Source organism: Suncus etruscus, chromosome 11 (genome assembly GCF_024139225.1).
Source record: "Suncus etruscus isolate mSunEtr1 chromosome 11, mSunEtr1.pri.cur, whole genome shotgun sequence".
Classification (NCBI taxonomy): Eukaryota; Metazoa; Chordata; class Mammalia; order Eulipotyphla; family Soricidae; genus Suncus; species Suncus etruscus.
Genome location: NC_064858.1, coordinates 83,819,707 through 83,841,193, shown reverse-complemented (window position 1 = coordinate 83,841,193; position 21,487 = coordinate 83,819,707). Strand labels below are relative to the sequence as shown.

Here is a 21,487-nt window from a genome sequence, read left to right as displayed (position 1 = left end):
AATATTTGAGTTGATCTCAGAATTAGATTCCCCTAGAGGGAAGACAAATTTGTAAAAAGTCTTTCAGTTTGTTTGTGTTATGGTGCAAACAACTTTCTACTCTGATGACATCATTTTCTGGGTTGACAACCTCAGTTCGGTTTGTTTTGTATTCTTTAGTCATTATTGCAATTTCATTTTATTTCTTTATCTTCTACATGTTTTCTCTTACTTGTGTTTCCTTCTGCTCTAATTTATTTTCTATATTCCACGGAATAAGATCATCCAATATTCGTCTTTCTTCTTTTGACTCACTTCACAGAGCATGACATGATCTTGTACCATTCAAGTTGTGATAAAATGCACCACTTTCTCAGTTTTTTATAGCTGTGAAGTATTTCATTGTGAACAGATATCACAATTTACAAGCTATTCTTTGATGAACTTAATATATAAATTTCCTAAATCTCATGATGGCCTCAACTTCATGATATATACTTAATATCCAGATTGGTCATTTGTATTTTCTAAGTTATCCAGGGATCCTAATATGGTCATGCTTATTGATGATAAGAATATCAGATGATGGGCTGAAGAGATAGCATGGAGGTAAGGCATTTGCCTTGCATGCAGAAGGACTGTGGTTCAAACCCCGGCATCCCGTATAGTTCCCCAAGCCTGCCAGGAGCAATTTCTGAGCATAGAGCCAGGAGTAATCCCTAAGCGCTGCTGGGTGTGACCCAAACACATAAACAACAACAAAAAGTCAGATGATGTCATTGTGTTATAGTAAAGAAGTTTCTGTTAATTTCGTATATTTTAAGACAATAACTTAAATGATCTACTTATTTGTATATTGAGTGAAAACACCATAAAAACACATCAACTTTAAAGAGTACAAATGTGGTTGCTCTATAAATATATATAGTTTTAAAACCAAATTCTAAAATTCTAAAAAAACCCATACTTTTAGTTGCAATTTATTTTCTAAGTGGCTTAAAGGCATGTAGTTAGGTAATCTGAATTATTATTTTCCTTTGATGAAGAGGAGGGTGAGTAGGAGAAGATCTTGAAACATTGGTGGTGTAATGCTGACACTCTGTGTGGTGGATGTGGTGGTAAAATATTGGATTCTTAAAATTCATAAAATTTTCATTAATTATAATATTCTAAATCAGAGTGCCTACATTAAAAAATAAACCAGAAAAGTGGGATAAGGGAAAAAAACCCACAAAAAAAGAGAGTTGGGGATAAAGAAATTTTATTTCTTTTTCCTTGTGTTGAAATCCTAGCCTGTAAATTAGTAGTTGAGATCACTGTCAGCAGGTTCTGCCAGATATATTCAACTAAATTTTCATGGAAAATAATTAGATTAATTCTTTATTCTCTGAAAAAACAAAAAGTACAAGTATAATGTTTTTTAAATATTTCAACTGTATAGAAATAAAATTATAATTCCTGTATTTAATAATATTTTATATATTCTATACCTGTGCCTTTTGGGGTGTGTGTGTGTGTATGTGTGTGTGTGTGTGTGTGTGTTTCAATCAACTATGCTCAGGATCTTCTTTTGGCTCTGTGCTTACTAATCACTCCTGAATGTACTCTATGAACTATATGTGGTGTCAGGGGTTAAACCTAAGTAAGCTATGTGCAAGGTATACTTACTATACTATCTCTCTAGCTACACCTTTGTCTTAACACATATTTCCTCACATTTCTAGTTTTTACAATTGTTTTTAGAGACTATATAATATTCCACCTAATATTTTACTAATGAAGTATTCTCTCTAATAGCATATTCCTTGTAAGTTTATTATATTATTAAATATGATATGATTGAGAAAAATAATAATTTCTAAATAACAACACGAAGCAAAATTTATGCTGAGAAAATCCTCCAGTAGTAATGGTGGGTAATTGTGAAAGTTTTTAATATTCTTTTAAAAAAATAGAGCTTTGACAGATAAATAGTACACTGCAAAGTAAAACTGAATTTAATGCACTGATTTGATGTATTTTTCTTGCAGTAAATGCTCTCTTATTTTATTTATTTTTCAAAATATTTTTTGAGCTCTAAGAAGAGTTCTTTTTATCATTGAGAAAAGTAGAAAAGTAATATTGTATTTTAGGACTGTACAAAGATTCTGTATCCAGATATCTGAATTCAAATATGTATTAATTTTCAATGTACTAGATATATGGTCCATCTATGTACTAGATACATGGTCTGTTTTCTTATTTCCAAACAAAAGAATGATTATTAAATGCTATTATTAATTGATATTAATATAAAATGATAATATATAAAATACATTGTTTTTTGGGGGGCTGTCAGTGATGGAACATATGGTCTTATGTACATGAGGCATGTACTTAAATAATGACTCAATTCCTGACATAGTATAATGCATTAATTTTTGTTTATTTTATTTTTACTGCTTTTACTGAGGTACCTGTATTTACAATACTGTTAATTATAAAGTTCATGAACATATCATTCTGACAAATTTTTAATCTTTTATAATTTTATTTAGGAAACATTAATTTTTATGAGCATTATTATTATTTGTTTTGGTGCCACACCTGGTGAAACTCAGGAGTTACTCCTGGCTACGTGGTCAGAAATCGCTCCTGGCTTGGGGAACATATGAGATGCCAGGGAATTAAACTGTGGCAACCCATCCATCCTAGGCTAGCGTTGTCAAGGCAGATGCATTACCACTTGAGCTCTGGTCTGGAGTTTAAATATTATTATGATTTAAGATTATAATATTACCATGTCACACAATGATCAATATCTATTCTTCATAGTATAGTGAAACTATAGCCAAGCCCTCACCACTTGGTAACCATAATCTATATTCAGAGTCTAAGAGTTTATATATTATTTATGCAACAATAATAACATGTATTGTAAAATGTATGTTATCTTCACTAGCCTTATTTTTTTCATTACAATCCACATAAAGAACACATCCTTTTGATTTATGATGTTGTTAATTAATTCTTATATAAACACAAATATACGTTAGAAGGACACCTAATTATTAGTGTCTAATATTATTAGAAACTATTTCACCTATTATTTCACTTGAACAAAAGGCCATCTCTTCTTTACTGAAACGATTTTTTTTACTTTCTGCTTTTAACATATCATTGTAATTTATTAAAAACATATACATTAATTTTATTAATCAAAATAGAGACCTGGAATAGCATACTAATAATAGATTTGTCTTTATCTTGTTTCTGGTGTTAGTAAAAATAACTTATTGCCTCTCAAGAATTCTAGTAGAATTTAAGCATATGCTATTTGTGAATCAGCTTTAGCCAGATTGCAAAATTTAACATCAATTTTAAGAGCATTAAAAATCTATAGGTCAATGTTACACATATTTAGTAAGGGTAATTTTTACCCATATAAACCAGTGCCAAGTATAACGTTTTTCTATTGCTAATATTAGTATGTTAGTAAGAACCTAAGCTTCTTTATTTGCATATGAATATAAAACTATTCTATGAATATGCATGTGGGGTTTAATTGTTTTTTTTTGCTTCAATACATGTTGCTTTATGCAGTTTCTTGTATAATAAATTTTTATTTTTTATATTTTGTATACTGTATTATTACCTTTGTATTGAGCAGCAGAGAGCTTTGTTGTTTGTTCTAGATTATGTATTTTGATTTACATTTACTATAGAGAAATACTGAGCATGTAAATATTAAGTTATTAGATTCTCTAAGGCTCTTTATATTCCTAGAGGAAATAATTACTCAAGATATATATGTACATAATATATATATCTTGGAGGTTTTTTAATACCCAAAGCAATATATTTTTTCTCTCTCCAGTGAAGTCACTTTGGGATCAATTGTGCTCATAAACAATATGCCTCCTGAGATTCCTGTTCTCAGGGACTAATAAAACTCCTCTGTTGCTATTTTGTGTGTTTGTGTGTATGTGTGTGTGGGGGTGGTGACGCCACACTCAGTGACGCTCGGGGGTTACTCCTGGCTCTGCTCAGAAACCGCTCCTGACTTTAAGGAACCAAGGAGTAACCCCTGGGCACTACCAGGTGTTACCAACAAAGTGTTTTTTTTTTTTTTAAATAAAGTGTAGAAGTTTTAGATGTATAAGAAAAAAGAGATGGTTTTTAACATATCATTTTCCTAACAATATTATTAACACAATGGGCCGAAGTGATAGCACAGCAATAGGGCATTTGTCTTGCATGCAGCTGACCTGAATGGACCCGGGTTCGATTCCCAGCCTCATGATGGTCTCCTGAGCCTGCCAGGAGCGATTTCTGAGCAGAGTCTGAGTGCCGCTGGATGTAGAAACTCAAAAACAAAACAAAACAAAAAAACCAACCAAAAATTATTAACACAATATTTAACAATTTATATTGGTTTGATAATAGTAATTAAACAAATAATCAGAAAATTCTGTTCCATTAGAATTTGGGGGGGGGCTCACCCTGAGGCGCTCAGGGGTTACTCCTGGCTCTATGCTCAGAAATCAATCACTCCTGGCAGACTCAGGGGACCATATGGGATGCCGGGATTCGAACCACCGTCCATCTGCATGCAAGGCAAACACCTTACCTCCATGCTATCTCTCCGGCCCCTCATTAGAATTTTTTAAAAAAACATTGTGAAATAATGAGGAATTAAATTGAAATTACAAATGCACCCACAACAATATATTCTTGAACATATAAGATGTTTTACAGTCAAATCTGTTTCTTTAATTTACAACTTAAGTAGGGATAATAAACCGGCTTCTATTAAGTTGTTTTGCTTTAGCTATTCTGTTGATTTCTCTGCTCCTTTGACATATCTTATCAATGTGATTTTTTTGGTTTATTTTCTTTCAGTTTTTATAATTTATTTTCCAAGAACGCATGCTTTAAAGAAGACTCTATAGGCCAAAAAGCTGGAACAAATTTGAGAGATCCTTTTCTTCTCTGCTACTGAAACACAAACTCTGTGGGACAGAAACCACATTCTCTGTGGTAATAAAACATTACTTGAAACACAGTAGTAACCCAATAATTATTGGTTCAATGAACAAAAATTTATGACAGATATTGGAAAGAAGTAGGAGAGTGTGAAAATGCTAAATTATTCTAAGCAGGTTATATATAGTCAGGAAAGTAGAAATTCTGTTTCCTTAAAATTTTTTGAAAAACATTGTGAGATAATGAGGTATTAAATAGAAATTACATATACACCCACAACAATTTATATTCTTGACATATGAGATGTTTTTTACAGAGAAAATAATTTGATAATTTAAATACCTTTTAGAAATATATTTGCTTTTGGAGAATTATAGGAACAAGTTTATTATAAACTGAAATTAAAGAAAGCCAACTGAATAGAAAAATATAAAATATGTGAAAGGTATAATTTCATAGGGTTGTATGAAATAGAAATTATTTTTGTCAGAATACATGAGAGGGAAATAAAGGCTAGAGTTAATCATGGGGTGGGGGGATTGTTTGACTAGGTAATGTGTAAAATAGTTTTGAATGGTGAAGAATCAAAGACATTTTTGTAATTTAATGTCATGTAGATCAGGGTTAATGTCAAAGAGTTTCATAAAATGTCTTGACTATTTGTTTGACAGGTTTTTTTTTTATAGCCACACCTGATGACACTCATATTTTATTTCCTACTATGCGCTCAGAAACCTCTTCTGGCTTGGGGGAACATATGGGGCGCTGGTGGATTGAACCGCGGTCCATCGTAGGTCAGTCACGTGCAAGGCAAATGCCCTACCACTCAGGCCCCGTAGTTTGACAACTTTTTATTGCTAAGAGATTGAGTTTAAATGAAAGTACTAAGAGGTTTTGGAACTTTCAAGCAAATAATAAACTAATTTGAACCAGGTTTTAGGATAAATATAAACACTATAAATAGTAGTGTTGTTTAAGATAAATTATAGAAGAAAGATATTGGAAACTAGATATCATTCGGTGGTTGTACAGATAATATAACTGAGAAATAAAGTTTTATATCAAAGTAGTGATAGCATTGATAGAAATATGAGATATAAGCAAAAACTGTTGAAAGTGGCTAACCATCTGAGTGACTGCAATAGAGGATGTCACTTCTGTACGAATTCTTCTAACTATACATAAATTAAGTTTCAGGTGCTAAACATTATTATTATCAAAACAGGGAAAATAAGAAAAGCTGCAATCAATTTCAATAATGTTACTAGAGAGGTCTGAGCTATAGCACAGCGGTAGGGCATTTGCCTTGCACGCGGCTGACCCAAGACGGACTTGGATTCCATCTCCAGCATTCCATATGATCCCCTGAGCCAGGAGTGATTTCTGAGTGCATAGCCAGAAGTAATTCCTGCCCCCCTCAATAAAAACTAAGAAAAATGTTTACTAGGAGCCAGAGAGTACAGTGGGTAGGGCACTTGCCTTCCAAACAGCAGAACAGGGTTTAATCCCAGGTAACCCAAGTACCCCCTATGGTCCTCTGAGTCCACCAGGAGTTAATTCTGAGGACAGGAGTAGAAACGAATTCTTAGCACAGCCTCAAACCCAAACCCAAAATAAAAATAAAACAAATAAAAATGCTTAATCAGTTTAGGGTTGGTTTTTTTTTTTGGAATTTTTAAATTTTAATTTAATTTTTAAATTTTCTTTTCTTTAAAGGTCTTTTTAAAATACCTTTATTTAAATACCCTGATTACAAACATGACTGTAGTTGGGTTCGGTCACAAAAAGAACACTCCCCTTCACCAGTGCAGCATTCCCACCACCAATGCATCCCATCTCCCTCCACCCACACCCCCTACCAGTATTTGAGACAGGCAGTCTACTTCTCTCACTCACTACTATTGTCATGATAGTTGTTAGTATCTTAATCAGTTTAGGAACTAGAGTTGGTCTCCAGGATGACCCCAGTTATCTGATGAATTACCTCAGATTCAAGTTGAGATTTTACAGACCTGGCACAACGTCACCCTTTCCTCCATTTTACTGAATAGGTGAAAAGAAGAGACTACCTTCTCATTTGAAATAAAGTACTGGATTATTTTACATGAAAACAACACATTTTTTAGTATTGGAACTAGCTAGAGCACCTGAATTACAGATTGGATGGAATTAAAAATCCTTTTAACATTCTTAATTTTACTTCATTTAAAGAAACAATGAGAGTCATAAACAAATTTTGTTGTGAAAGAGTCTTAGTTCAGATGAGCAATGCAATGGCTAGACTTTGATCTTATAGGTGTAAGCTTCATTAATTTTCTGAAGAGAAATTAGAGAATAGATACTGGTTTTTCATTTTATTTTGGAAAATTTAAATGGAAAATTGGGAAAGACTTTACCTAGTTTTATTTAACCCTGAATACTTCTGAAGTATAAGAAACTGATAGTACTACCGTGGCCAATATCTTGCATGAAAATTAAATGATAGAAAAAATGTACATTTTAGTAAATGGATAATTGTGTATATACTATGAAAACCTAGAGTTTCACTATACTTCAAATATGAAAATTACAAACTATTATTTCCATTTAGTAGAAAGAATTACAACCATTTAGTCTAAGATCTATGACTTTCTTATTTTAATAAAAAAAATCCTTTCTCTCTTCTCCCATTCTCTAAATTTTTTCACTCTACTGACATGTTATTCTTACTAGTCAATCATTGCTAAACAATAAAATTCACCTTACAATGTCTTTCTTAGACTGTTTTGATCAATTTTCCTAATCTCTTAACTTTTTTTTGTCAAGGATAATATCTATCTGAATGTTAAGAATTTAAGGAATCAAGATTTAGTTATTTGGCCTATAAATTCATGCTTATTTTCCTGTATCCGTGCCTAAACATACTCAAATGTCAAGTGGTAGACTTGTTTGTTTCTTCTATAGTCATATCAGTTTTTCTGATGTCGTAAACACAAATTCACTGACAGAAAGACCAATAGAAACATTTAGTTAACATGTTAACTATAGTTGACATTAGGTATTTTGAAGCTGTTTTATTAACAAGTCCTACTCATTTCTGAATGAAATCATAATCAGTGGTTAACAGAATGGAAAAGTGAGTCAGGTGAAAGGTGGCAAGTGGGAAATGAAAGAATTAAAATTTTAATGGCAAACTCAATGTAGTACATACACATGATGATTTTAATGTAAAGTTATAATATAATATTACTTGAATTCAACTAATTAGAAAGAAAAATGAGAAGGATCAATATAGAATGCACATTTTGCTCTTAGATCATGTTTTCAGCTTTTCCAAAGAATCTTTATTTTATGTACTTTGAGGCTATATTAAAATATTTAGAACATATAAAATATGATCTCTGAGTACTTCTACCAAATGAGAACATAATATGTAAAATACAGCTTTATTTATTTGCATTTCTTTCTTGACATTGAAAATTTTGGAAATAAGTCTTTAAAACATGCACTTATCAAAGAAAACACTAAACACAGCAAGACCAGCAGTAGGAGAAATAAACACTTTGAGTTTGCTATTGTATTATAAAAGACAAAGCTCCAGTGAGACTTTACTTACTATACTACAACATAGGAAGTAACAATTTATTTGGCAAATTTATGAATGGCCACTCAGGGGGTATTCAGATTTAAATTTAGTCAGACTTAGCATCAGAATCCATCAATAATGTTAATTTTTGCTGATATATACAATTTTCTTTATTGTGTCTTTGAAAGCATCTTTCACTTGTTTGTTTCGGAGAGTATAAATGAATGGATTAAGTAGAGGGGCAACAGAAGTAGTGAGAACAGACACCACCTTATTAATGGCTACTCCTTCTTTTGCTGAAGGTTTGATGTAGATAAAGATGCAACTGCCATAACTGATGGAAACCACAATCATATGGGAAGAGCAGGTAGAAAATGCCTTTTTCCTTTGTTGGGCAGTTGGAAATCTGAGAATAGTCTTGATGATATATGTATAGGAGAGGACTACACACACCAAAGTAATTATGAGTGTTAGCACTGCAAAAGCCAAAATAACTTTTTCTATTAACACTGTATCTGAGCAGGTTATCTGTAAAATTGGAGACGCATCACAGCCAAAATGATCAATCACATTTGAGTCACAGAATTCTAGCTGCAGGCCCATGCCAAGAGGTGGAAGAATGATCAGTAAGCCAGCAATCCAACAAGAGAGGACAAATGTAGTACAGACTCTGTTATTCATGATGGTTGTGTAATGTAAGGGCTTGCAAATGGCCACATAGCGATCATAGGACATGGCAGCCAGGAGAAAAAATTCCGTTGATCCAAAGAAGACAACAAAAAATATTTGCGTGGCACAAGCATTGTAACTAACAGTATTATCTCCAGTTGTCATACTATACAGGAATCTTGGAATACATACAGTGGTGAATGAAAATTCTAAAAAAGAGAAATTTCGAAGGAAAAAATACATGGGAGTTTTAAGATGAGAATCCAAAAGTGTGAGGATGATGATGGTGATATTTCCAGTCACACTCAACATGTAAGTGACAAACAAAAATACAAAAAGGAGAGCCTGTAGATATGGGTCATCTGTCAATCCCATAAGGATAAATGTTGTTATTGCTGTATGATTTCTCATCAATACCTCAAATCAAATCAAAAGATATTTCAATAGAAAAGTGTCAATTTTAGAACCCAAATTAAAATATTCTAATAAGCCAACTCACTCATTTACTTTAATATTTTATGACAAAAGGCCTATAGAAAATATCTAACATGGATTATATGCTTATAATTTTGATTAGTTATAAATAAGTATTATAAATATATAAAATAAATATAACATATATAAACATAAAATATAAATATATTAAAATACATATATATAAGAACAAGAGAAACCATTTATATCTCATATGGTATATTTTAAATATCTGCTTCTGAATACAGTTTTGCCTTTTACTAGTGATATTTGGTTTGTATTTGTTCTTTTTTTTTTTTTTTTGTTTTCCTTTTGGGCCATACCCAGTGGTGCTCAGGGTTACTCCTGACTCTGCACTCAGAAATTACTTTTGGCTTACTTGGGAGACCATATAGGATGTCTGAAATTGAACCTAGGTTAGCTGCATGCAGGGCAAATACCCTATTCTATCATTCCAGTCCCTGGTTTTTATTTGAGGTTTCATTTATTTTTTTTGCAGTATATTTTCTTTGTTATTTCATACAAAAGCATTTTAAAAAATTTAATCACCTTGAAATTGCAAAGATATTTATGATTGGGTTTTAGGCATACAATACAAAATCATCTCAAAACCTGAAAATATGATTGCTTTTTTTATTTTAACTTGTGTTGAGGGCTTATTCTTTCTTTTGTGCTCAAGGAATACTTCTCATGATGCTGTGGAACAATGTGTAGTACTGGGGAATCAAAATGGAATTAGATGCATGCAAGCAAGTGTCTCAATTCTGTATTATCTCTGTGAAACAAGTAGTATTTGTATTAAAAACAAGCTTTTTTTTGGGGGGTAGCCACACCCAACTGTGCTCAGGGGTCACTTCAGGTGATTTAAGGGGTATATATGGGACAGGGTCTGCTTCATGCAAATGCTATAACCACTGTAAGATCATTCCAACCCCTTTCCCCAACCTAAACATTTTAAAGAGCAATTTTGGCATTAGAGTAAAATAGAGGAGAATTTACAGATATTTCCTCTAAAGATTTTTTATCCATACATGCAAAGCTTCTCTAATTATCCTTTATAGGAATACTACAATTGTTATAATTGTTACCTAGATAGACAGATAGAAATTTATCATTTACCAAATATTTCTTTGTTCCTGTTGTGCTTTCAATGATCTTTTAACCATTTTTATGTCTGCCATCATATGTTAAAATTTAACAGAGACAAATTGATTTGAAAGTGTTCATTTTGCCTTTGCACTTAAAATTATCTCTTAACAAGCAGATACAAAACTTAAAATACAAAGAAACATATTTTTCAATGAATATTTAGACAATAAAGGCATTTCTCTTTCAAATAAGACTCTTATGTCAAAGAATTTACATAAATATATAATTCATATAAGATGAACAGATATTTAAAATAGATATTCAATGTCCTATGTTGGTAAAACAGTAGGGAAATAAACTCATATGCTGAATAAAATGAAGTTTCTGGAGCTAATTTTACATTGCTTAACAAAACTCAAAATATTCTTGCCTTCCGATCAAATAAGTCCACTTTTGGGAAGCAAGGTAATTGAAAGAGTACCTACAGGCCACTAAAAAAGTACAAGGTAACTTTGGTATTTTTAAATGAAAATATTTCCAAGTTAGTTTTGGGCTGCTTTGACAGCTTTTTGAAGTGATGAAGCAAAATTTGTTTGAAACCTATATGTAAATCAGATTTAAAGCTGTTCTGGTACTCTGGGTCATATAAAGAGTCCCAGTAGGATTCTTTTCAAGAATCTGGTTAACTCTGAGTTTATTTTGTGTACCTTTCTGAATGTCTTAAAATAATATCTTAATGACTTATTTGAAAAGTTATTGTTGTTTCTCTTAAATCACTTTCCCTCACTAATTTTCCAGTATATTCCATAGCCCTGCTGCTAATTTCTTGGAGTTTTGATATATGTAACATCCTTAAAAGCAATATCCAGAAACAGACATATAAGAACCAATCTTTCTTTAAAATCATAATTTATTTTACTTATTGACCTTAAGTCCTAACAATTTTGCTGAGCCCATAGATTAATTCTGAACGTATTTGAGTGACTTTAATGCCCATATTATTCTATATTGAAGGTTATTTATTTGTTTGGTCCACTCCCACAGTGTTCAGGGCTTTTCCTGGCTCTGCACTCAGTAATCATTCTTGGTGGTCTGGGCAAGTGTCCCATCCACTATTATAGCTCTGGCCCTCAAAACCAATCTTTGTAAACACATTTTAAAGTCTCCTACCTTACTCCTGGACAATAGTTCCTTACTGTCCTTTTCTTCATCTCTTGTGTTTTAAGCAATTCTGTACTTGAATTTACATTTCTTTCTCAAAAATCTGAAGTATTAATTTTTTTTTATCAAGGTAGAACTTACCATCATTGAGATTCATAATTTAGAGCAGCAGCTCTCATGCTTCCATCCTATAAAAATGGATCTTGTCAATACATTTTTACTTTGTATTGGGCTATATGTTTATGAGGAAAAATTAATATTAAAACAATGAAAAAGCTTGTAGAGAAAATTTACATGGGGGAAAACTAATTTCTTGTGAACTAATTCTTGGTATGTTTATTCTGAATAGTGAATCAATAATAATTCAGTTTCTCTTCATTTTTCTAATTGTCAAGTAAACAATTTACATTTATTCATTCAATACATATTTAATAAAAATTGTTTAGAGAGTATAATATTAAAGATGTGATAAAATAATGAACAAGACTGCTTAAAGGAGTTTTCAGGGTATATCAGTAGAATACTGAAATAAAGTACTTTCATTTCAGTGCAGTGTGAAAAAAACAACTTTAGATTTAGTGTGATAAATTTAGTTATTTTTCTCCTCTATGAATTTCTAGGGTCTGAAATAATTTTCTGCTTATTTTATCTAAGTTTCATTTTTTTATTGTTTGATAAATACTGTGAATTCTTGATAAAGACTAGCAACTTACCATGTTAGCATTTTTAAAAGATCTCTAGATGACTTTATAAATTATTTGTGAATTGGTAAGCATTCTATATAGCAAAAATAAATGCTCTGGCACATTAGTATTTAGGTGATAATTTATTTTCATGGCTTCGGGAATAATAACCATGTCACATACCCACTCTTGCCCCTTTGAAAATTCACTAATTTAATATTTCATATTCCTAATAAATGTGTTTGTTTTCAGTAAATACTATTTTTGATAATGTAGTTAAACTGGTGTTTCTAGATTATATATGTATATGTACATATATCTACTTAATTTTAGCTTTTATTGACAATCACACCAATATAGTGTAATCAAATCACCCTGGAAAAATATCCATGACTTAGTTTAAAAATTATTTAGTTTAATTTAAAGTTTGAAACAATTTAATTAAATAGATAATACATTTTACCATCATATTCTCATAAAGATTATCTTCAACTATCATTAACATTTAGGCCCTGATGACAACCTATACAGACCTTCCTCATTTAACAGTTACTTTTTAGGAGTTAGATGAAATGATATCTTATTCTTTTTCCTTTGCAAAATTCTTATTTAGTGAATAAAAAAGTAAAGTTAGGCACTCTGGCTTATATTTTGAATTAACATCATTCATTCTTTATTTAGAACAGAAAAAGTACATAGATGAATAGTTGAGATTCAAGAAAATTGAATGTTCTTCCTCCTGTTCCCTTTCACTTTCATCATTAAAAGTTAGGGGAAAAAAAGCTTAAATAACAGATATAAAATAAGATGTGGTCCTTGTTAGGTTATTATAATACTGATGGTGTTTTACTTCTTTGCCTCAGTGCATACAGGGCAGTAGTGTTTTATCATTGACCTTTATTTTTTTTTTAAGAGAAAATAGATATCCTAACAGAGTTATGACTGATTCTTTTCAGAGATTAAGAATCCATGACAAGAGAATTTGAACTTCATGTTCTTTTAGAACATTTTAGAATCACAGTAAGAAATGATTATTGATTTTCTTTCTGAAACATCAACTGCAATGAATTAAAATCCATATTTTAAAACCAACTACTCATTCTACTGAAATAGAAATATGAAAAATATATCATGACAATTAGATACTTACTTGCCTGAGGGTACTTTATCAGTGGTCCTTGAGGGAATCACAATTGAGTTTAAGTGGTTGAAAAGGTTATGTGTACTCTGTCTCTCTACTATCAGAACCCACCTATCTAAATATATAACACATACATTCATGGGTAAGTGTGAGAATTGACAGAATTTTCATAAAATTTTCATTACTTCTTTTTCATTACTTCATTACTTAGATTTTTTGATCCCATATTATATGCTTACTTTTTCTTCAATAAGGCTAAAATGACTTCTGATACTGAATTTCCAAGTAACTCTTGAAGGTCTAGGAACATAAAGGTAGTTTAGAGATAAGGCAGATTTTATATAACTTTACTAGAAGGATAGTCTTCTGATAAGAAGAGAAATAATAATAAGAGAAATTTAATCTAATCTAATGGTAAAAGAAATCTGATCTCCCTCTACAGAAAGGCAAGTTTCCCTGCAAATTATATAATGGCAACATTTCTTTTATATGTTTATTTTGTTAGCAGTGCACAGGGAAAATGCATGTGAACAAAAATTAGTCCTTGATTAGCAAATTAAAAAAGTTACTAATGAATTGGTAGCGATCTAAACAACAATGCAAAACACATTAGCGATGGGAATAACATCCTCAGAGACACGGGATGGTTTGATGTCATCACAATTCTGTTATTATTTTTTAAGGAAACTTCCTACGCTTTGACTTAGATACTCTTTGACTTAGAAATTTTAATAAAATTAAAATAGAGATACTTCACAAATGAAGAAACTGGAAAGCAGAGATGTGACCAGTCAGAATACCTGAAAATGTGCTTTTTCAAAACCAGATCCTGCTTTTCCCTCTCGTCTTGCAGCCTCTGTAACAATATTTGACTTGCCATTACATTTCAAATTAATTTTAAAATATTTAATTAAAAATTCAAATTTAATTTGTCTAATTATTCAGTATTTCACCACACATGTAAAATTTATTTATTTAACTAAAATTTTTTGATGTCACTGTGAAATTATGAGGTTATTCATGACTTGGTTTCAAGAAGATGAATTTCAACACCAATCAGTTTATCAGTGTCATCTTTCCTCCACTCTGAGGATTGCTCCCACCTGCACTCCCTGTTTGCCTTCCATACACCAGGTAGCTTCTATGAGAGGCAGATTCTTTTAAAGTGAATTTTTGCACTATGGTTTGTGATATTGTTGATGATAGGATTTATACATACAGTTTATCACCATTCAGTACCACCTCTTCACTTCAGCTGAACACTTTCATACAGCATAGGGTTCTGTATTCTATCAACCAGCTCCTCAAGTGGCATATTTTCAACTGATTATAAGTTCTAGTGTTCTTTACTTACATTATTCTTGGGTACTTGTTATTCCACCATTATGTTTTTTTATATTCTGCATATGAAAGATCTCTATGTCAGTCTTTCTCTGACTAATTTCACTCAGTGAAATTACTCTCCAGGTCCCTCCATGTAACAGAATATTGCATGACTTTATAATTTCTTATGGTTGAGTAATATTTTTTTATTTATTTAATATATTTTATTTAAATACCTTGATTACATACATGATTGTGTTTGGGTTTCAGTCATGTAAAGAACACCACCCATCACCAGTGCAACATTCCCATCACCAATGTCCCAAATCTCCCTCCTCCCCACCCGACCCCCGCCTGTACTCTAGACAGGCTTTCCATTTCCCTCATATATTCTCATTATTAGGACAGTTCAAAATGTAGTTATTTCTCTAACTAAACTCATCACTCTTTGTGGTGAGCTTCCTGAGGTGAGCTGGAACTTCAGCTCTATTCTCTTATGTGTCTGAAAATTATTATTGCAAGAATGTCTTTCATTTTTCTTAAAACCCATAGATGAGTGAGACCATTCTGCGTTTTTCTCTCTATCTCTGACTTATTTCACTCAGCATAATAGATTCCATGTACATCCATGTATAGGAAAATTTCATGACTTCATCTCTCCTGACAGCTGCAAAAACATTCCATTGTGTATATGTACCACAGTTTAGCCATTCGTCTGTTGAAGGGTATCTTGGTTGTTTCCAGAGTCTTGCTATGGTAAATAGTGCTGCAATGAATATAGGTGTAAGAAAGGGGTTTTTGTATTGTATTTTTGTGTTCCTAGGGTATATTCCTAGGAGTGGTATAGCTGGATCGTATGGGAGCTCAATTTCCAGTTTTTGGAGGAATCTCCATATCGCTTTCCATAAAGGTTGAACTAGATGGCATTCCCACCAGCAGTGGATAAGAGTTTCTTTCTCTCCACATCCTCGCCAAACATTCTCTCCACTGTTTATTCTCATTGTTTGTGATGTGTGCCATTCTCTGTGGTGTGAGGTGGTACCTCATAGTTGTTTTGATTTGCATCTCTCTGATGATTAGTGATGTGGAGCATTTTTTCATGTGTCTTTTGGCCATATGTATTTCTTCTTTGTCAAAGTGTCTGTCCATTTCTTCTCCCCATTTTTTGATGGGAATAGATGTTTTTTTCTTGTAAAGTTTTGTCAGTGCCTTGTCTAATGGGTTTTGGGTGAATAGTTTCTCCCATTCAGTGGGTGGCTCTTGTATCCTGGGTGCTATTTCCTTTGAGGAGCAGAAGCTTCTCAGCTTAATATATTCCCATCTGTTAATCTCTGCTTTCACTTGCTTGGAGAGTACAGGTTCCTCGTTGAATATGCCTGTAGTCTAAATGTCCTGGAGTGTTTTGCCTATGTGTTGTTCTATATATCTTATGGTTTTGGGTCTGATATCGAGGTCTTTAATCCATTTGGATTTTACTTTCATACATGATGTTAGCTGGGGGTCTAAGTTCAATTTTTTGCAAGTGGCTAGCCAGTTGTGCCAACACTACTTGTTGAAGAGGCTTTCTTTGCTTCATTTAGGATTTCTTATTCCTTTATCAAAAATTAGGTGATTGTATGTCTGGGGAACATTCTCTGAGTATTCAAGCCTATTCCACTGATCTGAGGTCCTGTCCTTATTCCAATACCATGCTTTTTTGATAACTATTGCTTTGTAGTAAAGTTTAAAGTTGGGGAAAGTAATTCCTCCCATATTCTTTTTCCCAATGATTGCTTTAGCTATTCTAGGGTGTTTATTGTTCCAAACGATTTTTAAAAGTGCCTGATCCACTTCATTGGAGAATGTCATGGGTATCTTTTGAGGGATCACATTAAATCTGTACAATGCCTTGGGGAATATTGCCATTTTGATGATGTTAATCCTGCCAATCGATGAGGAGGGTATGTGTTTCCATTTCCTCGTGTCCTCTCATTTCTTGGAGCAGAGTTTTATAGTTTTTTTTGTATAGATCCTTCACATTTTTAGTTAATTTGATTCCAAGATATTTGAGTTTCTGAATGGGGTTGTTTTCTTAATGTCCATTTCTTCCTTATTACTATTGGTGTATAGAAAGCCATTGATTTTTGTGTGTTAATTTTGTAGCCTGCCACCTTGCTATATGAGTCTATTGTTTCTAGAAGCTTTTTGGTAGAGTCTTTGGGGTTTTCTAAGTAGAGTATCATGTCATCTGCAAACAGTGAGAGCTAGACTTCTTCCATTCTTATCTGGAATCCCTTGATATCTTTTTCTTGCCTAATCGCTATAGTATTTCCAGTGCTATGTTGAATAGGAGTGGTGAGAGAGGACAGCCTTGTCTTGTGCCAGAATTTAGAGGAAAGGCTTTTAGTTTTTCTCCATTGAGGATATTTGCCTTTTGCTTGTGGTAGATGGCCTTAACTATATTGAGAAAGGTTCCTTCCATTCCCATCTTGCTGAGAGTTTTGATCAAGAGTGGGTGTTGGACCTTATCAAATGCTTTCTCTGCATCTATTGATATGATCATGTGGTTTATATTTTTCTTGTTGTTGATGTTGTGTATTATGTTGATAGACTTACGGATGTTAAACCATCCTTGCATTCCTGGGATTAAACCTACTTGATCGTAGTGGATGATCTTCTTAATGAGGCATTGAATCCTATTTGCCAGGATTTTGTTGAGGATCTTTGCATCTGTATTCATCAGCGATAATGGTCTGTAATTTTCTTTTTTTGTAGTATCTCTGTCTGGTTTAGGTATCAAGGTGATGTTGGCTTCATAAAAGCTATTTGGAAGTGTTTCCGTTTGTTCAATTTCATGAAAGAGTCTTTCCAGGATTGGTAGTAGTTCCTCTTGGAAAGTTTGAAAGAATTCATTAGTGAATCCATCTGGGCCTGGGCTTTTGTTTTTGGACAGTCATTTGATTACCATTTTAATTTCATCAATGGTGATGGGGGTGTTTAGATATGCTACATACTCTTCCTTCAACCGTGGAAGATATAAGAGTCCAAGAATTTATCCATTTCTTCCAGGTTCTCATTTTTAGTGGCATAGAGTTTTTCAAAGTAGTTTCTGATTATCCTTTGAATCTCTGTCATATCAGTAGTGACCTCTCCTTTTTCATTCCTAATACGAGTTATCAAGTTTCTCTCTCTCTTTCTTTGTTAGTTTTGCCAGTCATCTATCAATCTTGTTTTTTTTTTTTTTTCTTTTTAAAGAACCAACTTCTGCTTTCGTTGATCTTTTGGATAGTTTTTTGGGTTTCCACTTCGTTGATTTCTGCTCTCAGCTTTGTTATTTCCTTCTGTCTCCCTATTTTTGGGTCCTTTTGTTGAGCACTTTCTAGTTCTATTAGCTGTGTCATTAAGCTACTCAGGTAAGCTCCTTCTTCCTTCCTGATATATGCTTGCAAAGCTAAACATTTTTCTCTCAGTACTGCTTTTGCTGTGTCCCATAAGTTCTGATAGTTTGTGTCTTTATTGTCATTTGTTTCCAGGAACCTTTTGATTTCCTCCTTGATTTCATCTCGGACCCACTACTTTTTCAGTATGAGGCTATTTAACTTCCAGGTGTTAAAATTTTTCTTCTGTATCCCTTTGGAATTCACAAATAATTTCAGAGCCTTGTGGTCAGCGAAGGTAGTTTGCAAAATTTCTATCCTCTTGATATTATGGAGGTATGTTTTATGTGCCAGCATGTAGTCTATCCTGGAGAATGTCCCATGTACATAGGAGAAGAATGTGTATCCATGTTTCTAAGGATGGCCTCTTTCTTCCATTTCTCTTTTCAGGTCTAGTATATTCTTGTTGGGTTTCAGTCTGGTTGACCTATCCAGTGTTGACAAAGCCATGTTGAGGGCCCCCACAATTATTGTGTTGTTATTGATATTATTTTTTAGATTTGTCAACAATTGTATTAAATATTTTGCTAGCCCCTCATTCAGTGCATATATGTTTAGGAGAGAGATTTCTTTCTGCTCTACATACCCCTTGATTAATATAAAATGTCCATCTTTGTCCCTTACAACCTTCCTGAGTATAAAGTTTGCATTATTTGACATTAGTATGGCCACTCCAGCTTTTTTGTGGGTGTTGTTTGCTTGGATAATTTTTCTACAGCCTTTTATTTTGAGTCTATGTTTGTTCTGACTATTCAGGTGCGTTTTTTGTAGGCAGCAGAAGGTTGGATTGAGTTTTTTGATCCATTTAGCCACTCTGTGTCTCTTAAGTGGTGCATTTAGTCCATTGACGTTGAGAGAAAGAATTGTCTTGGGATTTAATGCCATCTTTATATCGAAATTTGGTGTGTCTTTTGGTTAGTCTTGTCTTAAATTAGGTCTTTCTGTTTTTCTCTTAAGACTGGTTTTGAGTCTGTAAAGTTTCTGAGCTGTTTTTTGTCTGTGAAACCATGTATTCTTCCGTCAAACCGGAAAATGAGTTTTGCTGGTTACAGTATTGTAGGTGAAGCATTCATTTCATTCAGTCTTGTCACAATATCCCACCACCGCTTTCTGGCATTGAGTGTTTCTTGTGACAGGTCTGCTGTAAATCTCAAGGATGCTCCCTTGAATGTAATTTCCCTTTTTGAACTTGCTGTTTTCAGAATTCTGTCTCTCTCTGTGGGATTCGTCATTGTGACTATTATGTGTCTTGGGGTATTTTTTCTGGTTTTTTTTTTTTGTTTTGTTTTGTTTTGGTTGGTACTCTTTGTGCATGCAGGATTTGATCACATATATTCTTTAGCTCTGGAAGTTTCTCTTTAATGATGCTCTTGACCGTTGATTCTTCCTGGAAATTTTCATCCTGGGTCTCTGGGACTCCAATGATTCTTAAGTTGTTTCTGTTGAGCTTATCATAGACTTCTATTTTCATCTGTTCCCATTCTTTGAATAATTTTTCTATTGTCTGTTCATTTGCTTTAAGTTTGTTTTCCAATCTCTCCTGCTTTATGGAATTGTTATTTATCTCATCTTCCACAGCACCAAATCTATTCTCACTTCTGATACTCTGTCCCAGAGCTTATCTTTTTTGTCATTCACTTCGTTTACTGAGTTTTTCAGGCCTGTTATTTCAGTTTGGAGTTTTGTTATTTCTGTCTTCATATTTTCTTGGTTCTTATTAGTGTTCTGTTCAAGTCGATCCATGATTTCTTTGAGTTCACTGAGCATTTTCTATATTGCTAGTCTAAACTCCTTATCTGAGAGGTTGATTAGTTGGTTGGTCTTCATCTGGTCATCAGAATTGTCATCTTCATTCTCTATGTGTGATGCTGGCTGTGTTGTTTCCCCATTGTCACACTTGTATTGTGGGTTTTTCTATGTGTTTTGATGGTATTCATGGGCTAAATGATGCAGGCAGCCACAACTTCTCTGGCTCTGCCCTTTCTGGATGGGTCGACTTGCCTCCAAAGTGGGGAGTCCTCTGTGGATGAAGCCTCACAGAATCAAATCTTAGGCCTGAGCACACAACAGAGAAGACAGTCCAGAGAGAAATGCTGGGCTTCAGTGATCCAGCACAGTTCTTAGTGTGATTTTTCCTTCTTGTTGAGATGGTGTTCTTTTCTTAGAAAGAGCGCATGGCCATGTAGTGAAGCAGAGTGGCTATGCTCTTCTGGAGCCTCTTTTCAGCCCACTCCCAAGAGGTTCATGCAACAGGACAGTAGACAGACACTCACAGGCAGCACTCACAATTTTTCACAGTCGATTGAGTAATATTTTATTGTATATGAGTATGATAGTTATTGTATTCAATTTTGAACACTTGCTTGTTTTCAGATTGTGGATAGGGCAGCAAAGAACATAAGGTTGTAAATGTCTTTTATCCATTTTGTTTTTGGACCTGTGGGGAATATTCAAAGAAGTGGAGTTTCTGGGTCAAATGAAAAATTAATTCCTACCTTGTTAAGGAATGCTCATATTGTTTTTTTAATATAATTTTTATTTTAATCATAGTGGTTTACATGTTGTTGACAATAATATTTTAGTTAAATATTTACATAACATCTGGGGGGATTCCCATAACCAAATTTTCCTCCCTACTCCTCCGTTTTTGTCCTATCTCCTGTATCCTCTTCCCTCACCCCCAGGGCTGCTAGAATATGTGGTCCCCTATGTACCTATCCTACTACATAGTAGTCTTTCATCTGATTGGACTAGGTGCCTCCCTAATTTCCCCCTCTAACTGGGAGGCAGGCCTAGCTAGTTAAATTTGCATGGTTTGGTTTGAAGAAGAGAAAAGTAGTAAACTGGGGTAAAAGTCTAATACTCCGAAAGTGGGCAGAGTCCTTCTAGAGGCTCTCATCATCGATTTGAGGGGTGAAGGAGGAAAAAGAAAATGAAACATTCCATCAGTACAATAAAAAAAAAGAACAAACAAAACAAACAAAACAAAAAAACAAAAAAAACACAAAAAAACAAAAAACAA

The 21,487-nt window shown here is 33.2% G+C and overlaps 2 protein-coding genes across 2 annotated transcripts in view; one reads left to right on the top strand and one right to left on the bottom strand.

Annotated features, from left to right (window-relative positions):
• DNAJC14 (DnaJ heat shock protein family (Hsp40) member C14) overlaps positions 1–21,487 on the top strand; it is a 1,080,043-nt gene that overhangs the window by 552,564 nt on the left and 505,992 nt on the right. The gene's annotated exons all lie outside the window — the stretch shown is intronic.
• LOC126022990 (olfactory receptor 6C2-like) lies at positions 8,651–9,589 on the bottom strand. Its single transcript, XM_049784030.1, has one exon. The coding sequence runs from the start codon at positions 9,587–9,589 to the stop codon at positions 8,651–8,653; it is 939 nt and encodes a 312-aa protein (XP_049639987.1).

Bases quoted from the DNA above. Each gene is read 5' to 3' on its own strand.
- LOC126022990 (XM_049784030.1), bottom strand. From the start codon at position 9,589: ATGAGAAATCATACAGCAATAACAACATTTATCCTTATGGGATTGACA.